General features: G+C 37.7%; 1 protein-coding gene across 1 annotated transcript in view; it reads right to left on the bottom strand.

The window, feature by feature from the left end:
- The window catches only part of LOC115219758 (uracil phosphoribosyltransferase homolog), a 63,461-nt gene that overhangs the window by 26,715 nt on the left and 21,150 nt on the right, over positions 1 to 15,596 (bottom strand). The window contains exon 2 of the mRNA XM_029790001.2: positions 6,525 to 6,567. Coding sequence (XP_029645861.1) covers positions 6,525 to 6,567 — 43 coding nt within the window. The remainder of the gene's footprint in view (positions 1 to 6,524; positions 6,568 to 15,596) is intronic.

Below are 15,596 nucleotides of genomic sequence, written 5' to 3'. Positions count from 1 at the left end.
ACCAAAGAAATATGCGCAGTTTACGGTGACGTTTCTTTATCTGAAAGTACTGTATGGAAGTAGTTCGCAAGGTTCCGAGCTGGAGATTGTGGCCTTATTGATAAAGAGCGATCAGGCAGACCATCCACTACAGATGATGACCAAATCAAGTCATTAATTGAGAATAACCCACATTGCACAACCTGAGAATTGGCAGAAAGCCTCAACATATCAAAATCCATCGTTCATGAGCACCTGGTAAAGCTTGGGTACACAAATCGCTATGATGTTTGGGTGCCACATGAGTTCAGTGAGAAGAACCTTCTGGATCGCATTTCCATCTGTGATTTGCTTTATAAACGGAATGAAAATGCGCCTTTTTTAAAGCAAATTGTGATCCTGGAGTAAGTGACATAAGCCACCTTTAGTCACTCTAAAAGTGGGTCTTCACCCTTAAAAAGTCTTGCTTTGTGTCTGGTGGGATTGGAAAGGAATTCTGTACTATGAGCTTCTCCCAAGTAACCAGACAATTAATTCTGAGAAATACTGCACACAACTGGATGAGTTAAAAGCAGCAATTCAAGAGAAACATCCAGAGTTGGCCAATAGGAAGGGTCTTGTTTTCCAACATGATAATGCAAGACCGCACGTTTGTTTGGGAACCTGACAAAAATTGCTGCAGCTCGGCTGGGATGTGTTATCCCACCCTCCATATTCACCAGATATTACTCCTTCGGATTTCCACTTATTCAGGTGTCTGCAGAATAGTCTTAATGGTAAAAATTTCAATTCCTTGGATGACATAAAAAAATACCTTGATGAATTCTTTGCCATGAAACCACCTCAATTCTAGGAAGAGGGTATTTTCAAGTTAAAGGAAAGATGGAGAAGCATTGTGCAACAAAATTATTCATATTTGGTTGATTAAAAATGTAATGGCAAGTATTTATTGACCTTTTTCTTTCCTTTAAAAACCAGCACAAACTTTCTGTACAACCCAATATATATATATATATATATATATACAGATAAGGAAATAATTTTATTCTCAAACGCAGGATAATGCTAATAATATAGCAACTATCCATATTTTGCAGAAAAATCTGTTGGCGGCCAGCCATGAAACTCCAACTCACATCCCTGTGATTACACATCAAGTGCTTTACTATTAAGCTAAACTGCCCAAACAACAAATTCTTCTGCAAATTTAGGATATATAAATCTAGCTTTATAATATGGTATCGTACATTAAAGCAAACTTTGTTTGTTGATTTTCAACATAAGTTGAATCACAGGGATGTGAGTTCGAGTCTCATGGCTGGCCACCGACAGATTTTCCTGCAAAATATGAATTTTTTATCCTGTTCATGCCATATTATTAGCATTATCCGGCATTTGAGAATAAAATTATCCCCTTATCTGTATTTTTCAATACATCTCAACGCTTCTAAAGTAAACTTTGTTGACTTAGTTGAATTATATATATATATATATATATATATTACTGTTTCAGACCATAAAATGCTGTTATACAACACTAGTCACAATGCACTTCTTTGCAATATTGTAGCTTTTTGTATTGATACCGAGCTGGTGGCTAGGTGGGTAGGCTAACATCTCCCCCTGGACTGAATGCCAGTCTGATGCAGGAGTTACCCAATTATAGTTGACTGGAGCAGCGTAAAATGAAGTGTTTTGCTCAAAAACACAGCACACCACCAGTCTGGTAATTGAAACCGTGATCACAAGATCATCAGTGCAACACCCTAACCATTAGGTCATGTACCTTCACACACACAAACACACCATAACAGATAAAATATAATACCTATTTAACCCTTATATATGATTTTAGTAGAAGTCAAAAATCATGATCTTGTGTATATTTCATATCACACCTGGATTTATGACACAGTTTATTCATTGCTGTTTTTCAAAACACCTGGAATTTCAGACTTTCTTTTTTCCGCTGAGTTTACAGATTGTTATCATACTTTGGAATAAATAATCTACATTAGTTTATACTTGACAAAAATGAGTGCAATTATATTTTTAAAAAGTCAATTTCAACACCTACTCTTTTACTCGTTTCAGTCATTTGACTGCTGCCATGCTGGAGCACCGCCTTTAATCGAGCAACTCGACCCCGGGACTTATTCTTTTGTAAGCCCAGTACTTATTCTATCGGTCTCTTTTCCGAACCGCTAAGTAACGGGGACATAAGCACAGCAGCATCGGTTGTCAAGCAATGCTAGGGGGACAAATACACACACACAAACACACACACGCATATATATATATATATACATATATATACGACAGGCTTCTTTCAGTTTCCGTCTACCAAATCCACTCACAAGGCTTTGGTCGGCCCGAGGCTATAGTAGTAGAAGACACTTGCCCAAGGTGCCACGCAGTGGGACTGAACCCAGAACTACGTGGTTGGTAAACAAGCTACTTACCACACAGCCACTCCTGGTGAGTGTTTGCTTTAGCTGTCTTGCGTTTTCTCATAAAATTCCTTTTGAATCACACAAGATATTCCATAGGTGTTACGGAAAAAGGTATTAGATAAACATCCTATATTGTATCAGTAAGTAGAAGTTAAAACAGCTGAAATAAAACATTTTCTTTTCTGTGTGTAACCCTAGACCCACATATTAACTTTTATGAATCAATTTATGTGGCAGTGGAGGAGATATACTCTCTTTTACTTGTTTCAGTCATTTGACTGCGGCCATGATGGAGCACCGCCTTTAGTCGAGCAAATCGACCCCGGGACTTATTCTTTGTAAGCCCAGTACTTATTCTATCGGTCCCTCTTTTGCCGAACCGCTAAGTGACGGGGACGTAAACACACCAGCATCGGTTGTCAAACAATGCTAGGGGGACAAACACAGACACACACACACACACATATATATATATATATATATATATATATATATATATACATATATACAACAGGCTTCTTTCAGTTTCCGTCTACCAAATCCACTCACAAGGCATTGGTCGGCCCGGGGCTATAGCAGAAGACACTTGCCCAAGATGCCACGCAGTGGGACTGAACCCGGAACCATGTGGCTGGTTAGCAAGCTACTTACCACACAGCCACTCCTGCGCCTATATATATATATATATATATATATATATATTTGAGGTTCTATACTTTAAGTAGGAAAACTTGAGGAGAATGATAAAGAGAATTGATGAGGAGAAGAGGAAGAGAGAAACAATATAAAAAAGAGGAGAGGATCTAAAGTCAAGAGGGGAAGTAATAGAAAGACATGCAGTAAGTTTACCAGGATATTAAATAATAATACACATACATGAAAGCATGTATGTATAAAAACAATGTAAATTAAATATTCTTTTACTTGTTTCAGTCATTTAACTGCGGCCATGCTGGAGCACTGCCTTCAAGTGTTTTAGTTGAACAAACTGACCGACATACACAGACGTATGACAGGCTTCTTTCAGTTTCTGTCTGCCAAGTTCACTCACAAGACTTTGGTCGGCCCAAGGTTGTAGTAGAAAATACTTGCTCAAGGTGCCACACGGTTGGACTGAACCCAGAACCATGTGGTTGGGAAGCAAGCCTCTTCCCACACAGCCATGCCTGTGAGTATTCAGTAAAGACATTTCATGAAAAATTGTTTACATGTCATTCTTTCCTGCAGGACAAGTATTACACGTGTGTGTATGTGTATGTGTATATATATATATATATATATATAATTTAATAAATAAAATATATGCATACATACATACATATATGTACGTACCTACATTTACATGTATATATACATGCATATATATATATATGTGTGTGTATGCATACACATAGACACATGTACACAGAATACTCAAGTGACCATAAAGGAATTTTATCACAATACTTCAATGTCTTCCGTAGCTTTCATTTCTCTTATTGTTTAGTTAACATGTGTTCTGTCTCAGAGACAGTAATAAGATAACAATAATAATAAATAAAAAATAAAACAAACAATGCATTATTGTTAGTTGACAATGCAGATATGAGATCAGACTTGTTGTCTGGGGAAAAAAACTCTACTTAATATAGAAGGTATCTAATTGCAAGACAGACAAAATACAGAATTCAGGATTTTCCTATTATTTTTTCCTGTCACTTATGGATGAATGATTGATTGTATAACAATGATTTATGACAGAAGTACAAGGCTTAAAGCGAGGTAAGAGACACCATCAATCACTTGACCCAATACTGCATTTTATCAACTCCAAGGGGGATGTGGGGTAAGTTTAACCCATTAATATTTTTTTTCTGGTGTAAATGAATAATAATTGTGTTTGTAAATTTGTTTCAAGGTCAGAAATTCGGGGGGGAGAAAGGAAGTCAGCTGCATCAAACTCCATACTTGACAGATACACCATTACATCAATCCTCAAATCGGTGGTTTTCAACCAGGGTTCCGCAGAACCTTAGTGTTCTGCCAGTACAGTCCAGGGGTTCCGCAAGAAGTTACAAAACTGCTAAAATCGGCAGTAATTTTTAATTCTCCTGTGCAGATATGTGTGCATAAGACTATTAAATTATTGCTCAGGGGTTCCTCGAGCCAGTGGAATGTTTCCTTGGGGTTCCATTCCAGCAAAAAGTTTGAAAAGCACTGCCTCAAATGATGGAAGGCAAAGCTGACCTAAGCAGATTTGGGGTTAATGTTTTGTATAGACGCAGGAGTGGCTGTGTGGTAATAAGCTTGCTACACAACCACATGGTTCTGGGTTCAGTCCTATTGCATGGCACCTAGGACAAGTGTCTTCCATTATAGCCTCGGCTAACAAACAAAGCCTTGTGAGTGGATTTGGTACACAGAAACTGAAAAAGCCCATTATGTGTGTGTGTTTGTGTGCGTCTCTCTATCTCTCTTTATGCCTATGTTTGTCCCCTTCTACCATTTGACAACTGGTATTGGTTAACGTCTCCATCACTTGGCAGTTTGATAGAATAGGTATCAGGCTTAAAAAGAAAATAAGAACTGGGGTTGATGCATTCAACTAAAAATTCTTCAAGGCTGCAGTCTAATGAGTAAAAGATAAAAGATAAACACAAAGCTTGAATTTTTTTTTTTTGAGGAGGTGGGGTGGGTTGGGGGAGAGATTTAGCCAATTCCAATACTTGACTGAAGATTTATTTTATTGACTCCTATAAAGGTGGGAGTGGGGAAATTTGAACTTAGAATATAAAGAGCCGAAGTAAATACTGCAAAGCACTTCGAAGATTTTATCAATTCAATAATAGTAATCCTTTCTACTATAGGTACAAGGCCTGAAACTTTGAGGGAGGTGGCTAGTCAATTACATCAACCCCAGTGCGTAACTTTGGGGAAGGAGGCTAGTCAGTTACATCACCCCCAGTGTTCAACTGGTACTTATTTCATTGACTGTGAAAGGATGAAAGGCAAAGTCAACCTTGGCAGAATTTGAACTTGGAACATGAAGACAGACAAACTACCACTAAGCATCTTGCTTGGTATACTAACCATTCTGCTTATGATGATAATAACAGTCTTAATAATGATTTCTTTAAGGCAGAGTGCCAGCAATTTTGAGGGAGTGGTCAGTCAATTACATCAACACCATCAAGTGTCCAAGAGATAATAGAACCAAAGAACTCTCATTTTGGGGGAAAATACAGATAGAAGGGGACGCACACCACCAATTATGCTAATAGATGTTATATGGAAGAACTGTAAGAATTGAGATGATGGAGGAAATATCAGTGAATATTGTCAAATTCTATCATCATCATCAACATTTAATGTCTGTTTTCCATGCTGGCATGGGTCGGATGGTTTGACAGGAACTGGCTAGGCCAGAGGTCACATCAGATTCTAAAGTGTCTGTTTTGGCTGGATGCCCTTCCTAAAACCAACCACTTTACAGGGTGTACTGGGTGCTTTTTACATGGCACCAGCACCACTATTAGGAATTTAGTTAATAGGCTGTTACAAAGCTCACTTTGCAGCCATGTGGGTTTGGGTTCAGTCCCACTGTGCAGCACCTTGGGCAACAGCCCCAGGCTAACCAATGTCTTGTGAGAGAATGCAGATGATGGAAACAGTGTGGAAGCCTGCTGTATATGTAAGTTTATATGTATAAATGTGTGTTTGTGTTTGTCCCCCACCACCACTTGACAACTGGTATTGGTTTGTTTATGCCCCTATAACCTAGCAGTTTGGCAAAAGAAACTGACAGAATAAGTAGCAGACATAATAAATAATGGGGTTGATTTATCTGACAAAACCCTTTAAGACTGTGCCCTAGCATAGATGCAGTCCAATGATTGAAACAAGTAAGACATAAAAGATAAAATATATTTATTATAGAATTTTAAGCTGAAGTATTCATAAGAAGTAAAATGTTATGAATCTAAAATGCCATATGACTTTTTTTTCTCCAAATCGAAGTGTAATTTCTGGTATCACCAAAGCAAAGTATAAAATCTTATGAATGGTTGTTTCATTCTAATAAAACAAAAGTAAGTTTAAAACATGCTAACTTACCAATCTATCTGCATAGAATATAAAATCACTTCTGGCTGTCGTCCTAGATAGAGGGAAAGATTATTATTAATTATGATTTTTATATCATTCATCATCATCATTTAGTATCCACTTTTCCATGTTTGTATGGATCGGACACAATTTATTTCAGGTACATTTTCTATGGACAGATACCCTTCCTGTCACCAACCCTCGTCTGTTTCCAAGGAAGATAATATTTCCCCATGGCCACACATGTTCATGCAGAATATTGGCAATTAATATCTGTCATACACTGCTTGTGTGATTGTGACACTCATTTACAACTTTAATATGATGTCAAAACAAAGAGAGAGAGACACACACACACACACAATGGTCTTCTTTCAGTTTCCTTATTTCTTTATTGCCCACAAGGGGCTAAACATAGAAGGGAAAAACAAGGAGAGAAAAAGGGATTAAGTCGATTACATCGACCCCAGTGCATAACTGGTACTTAATTTATCGACCCCGAAAGGATGAAAGGCAAAGTCGATCTCGGTGGAATTTAAACTCAGAACGTAACGGCAGACGAAATACTGCTAAACATTTCGCCCAGCATGTTAACGTTTCTGCCAGCTCGATACCTTCTTTCAGTTTCCATCTACTAAATCCACTAACAAGGCTTTGGTCAGGCTACAGCAGTGATGCTTGTCCAAGAGACTATGCAGTAGGACCAAACATGAAACTCATTTACAACTTTCACATGATGTCAAGACAATGGAACACACATGATGGTCTTCTTTCAATTTCTGTCTACCAAATCCACTAACAAGGCTTTTTTCAGGCTAGAGCTGTGACACTTATCCAAGGTGCCACATAATGGGACTGAACACTAAACCATGTGATTGGGAAGCTAACTTCTCAACCACACAATCACCAATTAGGTGAATTAACCCTCAGAAAATTACAGAATTTTTTTGGCAACCAGAAGTGGGTTGGATGATGAACAATTCACTCTGTCAGGATCTGAACTGGGAAAAGATAAAGGAAGCTATCAAGAACACAGTAAAGTGTTTCATGAAGTGCTCTGCTAATGATTTCACAACCATCCATGCTAGTGGAGCACTCAGAGCACCGTCTGAGCATGATCGTTGCCAGAGCAGCAAACTGGCATCTGTGCCGGTGGCACATAAAAAGCACCATTTGAGCGTGATTGTTACCAGCGTCGCCTTACTGGCACATGAAAAAACATTCGAGTGAGGTCATTGCCAGTGCCGCTGGACTGGCTCCTGTGCAGGTGGCACATAAAAAACACCGTTTGAATGTGGCCGTTGCCAGTACCACCTAACTGGCCCTCATGCCGGTGGCACGTAAAAGCACTCACTACACTCTCGGAGTGGTTGGCATTAGGAAGGGCATCCAGCAGTAGAAACTCTGCCAGATCAGATTGGAGCCTGGTGCAGCCATCTGGTTCGCCAGTCCTCAGTCAAACCGTCCAACCCATGCTAGCATGGAAAGCGGACATTAAATGATGATGATGATGAATTTAATTGAAACATATAAGGAGAGTATTTTGGTCAGAAACATAGTAACAAACAAGTAAACAATTCCACTCCCCTGATTGCTCTAATAATAAAAAAAATAATAATCCTTTCACAAGGCCTAAAATTCTGGGGGAGGGGACTAGTTGATTACATCAACCCCAAAAGGATGAAAGACATAATAATAATACAATAATTTCTAACATTATAGTGGTACTGTGAAGTAGTTAATTTAACCCCTTAGTGTTTAAATTGGCCATATCTGGCCCAAACATCTGAACTGTTTTGTGTTCAAACTGGCAAGATGTAGCCTCTCACACTTCCCCTACAATGCCATTCTAAAAATAAACAATTACATCATTTAAATCTCAAAGTCATAAGATAATCTTACTATAACTGGCTGACCCTGTGCCATCAAAAATGACGGCTAGTTATAGTATTTTATATATAAATAAATTACATAATAATCACAGATACAAACATTCACATACTTCCCTTGTACATGCACGCATATACACATACTCAAGCAGAGTTGAAATGCTGTTTGAATTTTCTTTTCAGCATTGAACGTTCACCATCTCATTTTCATTACACACACACACTAACATACATCTCTTTTACATACATACATACACTACGCTCTGCAAAGAAAGTAGGCATGAATACGTATCTCTTTTAAATGGCGGTGCCCCAGCATGGCCACAGCTCATAAGCTGAAACTAGAATCAATCAATCAATCATATACTCACACAAAGTTGTAATGGTGATTTTTTTCACCCCTTCCTTCCTTATTCATCAATCACCCCTTCCTTTCTCCATTGCTATTACTTTCTCTCACTCTCTCACAGTCAGGGCTATTACTCTCACTACTTCTCCTTCACTGAATTACTATTTTCTGTCCTCTCCCTTCATTTATACAACTCTTTCTCCTACTCCTACACTGTGATTTTGGACAAATATATCACCAAGTAATCTATCAAGTCCATTTACACTATACAAACACTACACTCATTATTATATTAGGAGATGGGCGTTATGTCCATCTGTCTGTCTGTTTCATTTTCACAGTCAAATGACTAGACCAATGGTCATGATGTTTATCAGGATTACGAAGGACATAATCAGGAAGGTTTTTAGCGCAAAAATGTGAAAAAGTACAATTATTTAGTGGATGTTAAGTTTTGTATTAATAAATCATTTTTGATTTTTTTTTTGTTAAAATTCCAGCAATAAGGATTAACTCTGGATTCCCCACCCCCTATATCGTGAATTTAGAGGGTTTAGATTTGCGATACTATCCCTTTATTTCCCATCGTAGATGGGCAGATTTGCTATCTTATTATAATGGGCACTATGTCCATCTGCCCTTCTCTTTGCCTGTCTCCTCTTCATGACCAGACGGCTGGACCAATGGTTACAATATTTTGGGGGATTACAAAGACGGTTGCCAGGAACATTTTTTAGCATTAGAAAAATCAGAAAGTATGATTATTTTGTGGATATCGATTTTTGAATTGATAAACCACCTTCGCATTTTGATTAAAAAAATCACCAACCACAAGTAACTCTGGATTATCATTATATAGTTCATGGCCCCATTGTAGATACGAAGGGGGTTGCAAGAACAGTTAATATCAAAAATAAAATGGAAAAAGTGTGTGTGATTATTTAGTGGTTATTGAAGTGTGTCAGTCTCAAGCAGGATTCGAAATGGCTGTTGTTTACATCTCAGTTTTGTCAATCAAAATAACCCATGGAACCAGAACATCCAGACATTATTCGCATAGAATAGTGAGAGGTAAGTCTTGGTTTGATTTTTTGCAACCCTAAAGATTCCACTCATGCATTCACAGCAAACAAGGCACAGGGCCAGACTTTAGATCATGCAGGTATAATTTTACCCACTCCGATGTTAACACATGGTCAGTTATACATCGCCATGAGCAGAGCAATGGACTTCAGTAATTTGAAAATTAGTGTCGACCAAATAGAAAGTATCGTCTACTAAGAAGTTTTGTAATCATATTGATATTATCAAAAGGAATATGATTCATAATTTAAATAAGGAAATTTGTGAACTTTAAGTGTATAAGAGTATAAACAAGTGTAAAATAGTATAAACAACTAAAATGAAAGTATATCTAAATAACATTTTTTTCTTAATACTTTTTATGTAGTGGTCGAAGGAAGTTTTGTAAAGAAACTTCTACAAAGAAGTTTTGTAATCATGTTGATATTATCAAAAGGAATATGATTCATAATTTAAATAAGGAAATTTGTGAACTTTAAGTGTATACAACTAAAATGAAAGTATATCTAAATAACATTTTTTTCTTAATACTTTTTATGTAGTGGTCGAAGGAAGCTCTGGCTTTCATTAGGAGTGATCCACATAACCATTCATGATATAGAGACTGGGAGCCTATGTCAGTTCGGGAGTGAATCATCATTACATGTCACTTTGTTGCAAACACATGTCATATAGCTGCAATAGAATGCTGTATCACCAACAATAATGTGACTTCTCTTAGACATCACCCAGTAGTCTATCAAGTCCATTTACACATTTCTCAATACATACTGCTGTTATGACTTCCCTCCCTCATTTTATGTCTCCATGGTAGATGGGTAGATTTGGTAGTATAGTATTAATTCAAAATACACACTGCATTTGACAGAATAATCTGAATGCTAAAGGGTTAAATGATAACACTACATCATTGATACTCTCTGCATCCAACCCTAAAGGCATGAAAAGAACAAAACACCCAAACAGGATTTGATCGCAGAACAATATACATTGACATAACTACATAAAAGGGGGAAAAGTATTTTACCCAACATTATCATTTCTGCCTTCTGTCAAGTGTCAGTGCCTTTTAACATAGGAAGAAAGATCACAGATTTTGAAAGCAAGATTAACTGATTAGGTCGTGTACTTTTATTACTATTTTATCAACCTCAGAGGGACAAAAAAATAAAGCAAACCACCAAGTGATCTGATTTCAAATTACACACAGAAAGTAACTAAATACTGCAAAGTAGATATTTTGTTTCTCACTTTATCAATTCTACTGTCTGCACCTCAAATAACATATCATGCCATCAAGGGCATTTCAAAACAATCTCTGAACCTGCTACCATTAGCTACTTTATATCTCATTCTACTATTTTGAATAAAGAAAAATAGTAATGAACAATATAATTATGTATCATATAAATAATTAATGTAATTATATATCATATACCTTTACCTTTTACTGGTTTCAGTCATTAGACTGTGGCCATGCTGGGGCACCACCTTGAAGAATAGTAGTATATTAAATAGTAGTAGCAATGCTCTTGTCCACAAGGTCATTGAACACACAGTTATTTAATGAAAATAAGGTCAATAAACCTAGAAAAAAAACTTTTAACACCCACAAGATTTTTTTTAATTTTATTCTTAGGCCCACACCCATGAACATTTTGCAAGATCTCCAAGATTTGTGAGGGAAAGTTAGAAAGGAAACCTCTGGGGTTATCTTCAGTGATGCATATCTTAATTCTGATTACTTAATCTAAATATCTAGAGATTGTAAAGAGGATATAGACTGGTTTAAACATGACAGACCAATTACAAAATCAGTAATAGATAAAACTCATTGCTAATCAGTAGAGATATAGGTCTAATATTTAGAATCCATTAAATCAGTGATCACAGGTATGAGTGCATATGGTTAACAGATCTCTTCCTGGTTCCTGGTCTAAATCCACACAAAATTTTTTACAAATGTTTTTCCTCTACCAGAACCCTTGTTTGACAAGAGCCATGTGAATGAAAATAGAGTAGACAGAGAGAAATCTGTGAGAGGGGCCATGGTTGTAGTTGGGTGGTTGACTGAATCTATTACACAGTATAACACCACCAGCATCTGACCCTTGGGTCCCCTTTTTTAGAGTCTTAGGCAGAAACTGAAAGAAGCCCGTTGTATAACACAAGGGAGTCCAACCAATGACTGGTGTAGTAGCACCATTGTCAACTGCTACAAAGGTAAAAGTGATGCCTTAGACAGAAATAATTAGAGGTATTATTACCTGTTAGATCAGGCGATGAAAGTTACAGAGAAGGTCATAGCCCAACTAATTAGGACTTGCTCATCATAGTCCACCAGGCAATAACAGAAGAATTTAAGGTGGGCAGCTCCTGGGAGCTCCTTTATGCTGACGACCTTGTTCTTATAGCTGAATCACTACCAGAACAAGAGAAGAAATTTCAGTTGTGGAAACAAGGTTTGGAATCGAAGGGCCTTGGAGTTAATTTAGTAAAGACCAAAGTCTTAGTAAGTAGGAAAGCAGACAAATCACAAATCCCTTCAGGGCAATGGCCCTACTTGATATGATATATGTAAAGAAGGCATATATAGAAACTCTATAAGGTGTACCCAGTGCAAGCTATGGACACATAAGAGGTGCAGCAATATCATATGAAGGTTAACAGGGTATGATGGGTACAGGTACAATAAACATAAGAAATGTACAGAAAGTAGACTCTGTCAAATGCCAGGTGAAATATTTTGAATTAGTTGATAGCTTCTGTTATCTGGGTGACCAAGTCAGCAGTGGAGGTGGATGTTTTGAGAGCATAGCTGCTAGAATAAGAATAGACTGGGCAAAGTTCAGAGAGCTTCTAACTTTGTTGATAACAAAGGGTTTCTCCCTCTGAGTAAAAGGTATTTTGTATGATGCCTGTATGTGGACAGCCATGTTACACAGCAGTGAAACATAAGCTATGACTGCAGATGACAAGTGAAGGCTTGAAAGAAATGAAGCTAGTAAGCTTTGCTGGATGTGCAATGTCAGTGTACATGTATGGTAGAGTGTTGGCATCTTGAGAGAAAAACTGGGCATAAGAGGCATCAGATGTGGTGTGCAAGAGAGAAGACTGTGCTGGTATGGTCATAAGATGTGTATAGACGAGGACAGCTGCATAAGGAAGTGCTGATCATTAACTGTGGATGGAGCCTGTGGAAGATGTAGACCCAGGAAGACATGGGATGAGGTGGTGAAGCATGATCTTCAGATGATAGGTCTCATGGAGGTGATGACAAATGATCGAGACCTTTGGCAGTTTGCTGTACTTGTGAAGATTTGTCAGGCCAAGTGAAAGCACAGTCATGGACAGTGCTGGTGATATGTAAAAGGCACCCACTACACTCTTGGAGTGGTTAATGTTAGGAAGGGCATCCAGCCATAGAAACCAAGCCAAAAATCAGACTGGAGCTTGGTACAGCTCCCTGGTTTACTAGTTCCAGTCAAACTGTCTTATCCATGCTAGCATGGTAAACAAAAAGCTAAATGATGATGATGATTGTGTATATGTGTGTGTGTATGCATGTGTGTAAATCTGTATTTGTCACCCACCACCACCTGACAACAAGTGTTGATGTGTTTATGTCCCTTAGCAGTTTGGCAAAAGAGACTGATAGAATAAGTACATCACATAAAAAAGTAGGGGGGAGGGTTCAACTAAAATTCCTCAAGGTGATGCTCCAGTATGGTCACAATTTAATGACTGAAACAAGTAAAAGATACCCTACCTAGGAATGATCTGAGATCAAACAAATCAAAATAATGTGGATATAGTAAAGTTTAAAATGTTCCATCTCAAGGGATGATGCTAAATAGTACAAAAGAAAAAACAAAAAAAAACCAAACTGACTTTTATGTGTTCAGTCCCAGGTTCAAAACTCAAACACAGTTTATAGAAATGTGTAAGAATAGGAGTACCTGAGGACACTTTGTTTATTAGACTGAATGAAATGTAGTATTAACCTTTTAGCATTCAGATTACTCTGTCAACAGGAATGCTTTTTTATTCACATTGTTTTGAATTAATCACAAATCTTTCAGATTTCAACGAGGTGATACATAAAAAAAGGTAGACTATTTGGACCGATATGGCCAGGTTTAAATGCTAAAGAGTTAAACGTATAGAAATGAAATATGTTACAGTCCACTAAACAAGCAACTCAATACAGAAACTAGGATATAATGGAAAGTTGTGAAAAGTAAATATCATCATCATCATTTAGCGTCCACTTTCCATGCTAGCATGGGTTGAACGGTTCAACTGGGGTCTGGGAAGCCTGAAGGCTGCACCAGGCCCAGTCTGATCTGGCAGTGTTTCTACGGCTGGATGCCCTTCCTAATGCCAACCACTCCGTGAGTGTAGTGGGTGCTTTTTACGTGCCACCTGCATATATAAATATATATATATATATATATATATATATATATATATAGAGAGAGAGAGAGAGAGAGAGAGAGAGAGAGAGAGAATTAAGCAAAGATGAAACAACGTTAGAACAATAAGCAGTAAAGTGTTGATTAAGACAATGACATTTTATCTAATATATGACAGAAATAAAGCCGAGTAAACTTTATGTCAATCTATTTTTTTTCATGGTCACAGATGTGTAGCAAACAACCACTTATAAAATACTAGTTTATATTTAGTCTGGGCCTACATAGCAACCAAGTAAAATAGCAAAATGGACGACTATCAGTGTAGGTTTGACAAAACAAATCAGTGGAAAAAAAACAAACAAACAACAAAAAAAACAATAGGTTACAATTAGCATATTTAATGTAGTGAGCATTAAATATTTAATTAGAACTAAATGATGATCAGCATTTTACAACTGCTACCCATACTGCTGTGCAGTTTGCTGGACATTGTTGTAGAGCTGAAAAAGAGGTAATTTCTACTCTCCTACCCTGATGTAATCTCCAGGGATACAGGACCTCCGTAATGCCATGATGGACCGTGAAGTCTGGCGTAGCATGGTAAATTCCATTGTCTCGACCATGGTCGAACAATGATGATGATGATGGATTTTCACAGTCCAAGTTAGTTCTTATTTGGAGTTACTGCTCTCTTTGAGGTTTCATTTATGACGCTAGATTAAGATATAAATAAATCTGTTGGATATCTGTAAGTAGTATTGCTATTGTTTACTAATTGTAATGTAAAATCATCATTTAACATCCACTTTCCATGCTGGCATGGGCTGGACGATTTGACCAGAGCTGGCAAGCCAGAGAGCTGCACTATGTTCCAGTCTGATTTGGCATGGTTTCTATGGCTGGATGTCCTTCCTGACACCTTACAGTGTGTTGGTACTTTTAATGTGGCACCGGCACAAGCACATTTATGTGGTGCCAGCATGAGTGCTTTTTACATGGCACCAGCTCAGGGCTCTTGCAGACCAATCCCCTTCATCAGGTGGAGCAGCCTTAACACTTCTGCTGTGGAGGACAAGTCTACTTGAGTACAGCAAGGCACTAGCTATCTTGATCCTTTGTCATCTCTTCTGAAAGGTTCAGTGTCCCGAGGTCGTCCTTCAGTACTTTGCCCCATGTCTTCCTGGGTTTCCTTGTCAGTGCATGTGTTGTTTAACCCTTTTGATACCAACCCGGCTGAAACTGCCTCTGGCTCTGAGTACAAATGTCTTGTTTTCAAATGCTCTGAATTAAAATATTCCATCAAACCTTAGTCACAATTTATGTTCCTAACTCTAGCTGAATG

Source organism: Octopus sinensis, linkage group LG15 (assembly GCF_006345805.1).
Source record: "Octopus sinensis linkage group LG15, ASM634580v1, whole genome shotgun sequence".
NCBI lineage: Eukaryota > Metazoa > Mollusca > Cephalopoda > Octopoda > Octopodidae > Octopus > Octopus sinensis.
This window is presented reverse-complemented; position numbering and strand designations above follow the sequence as displayed.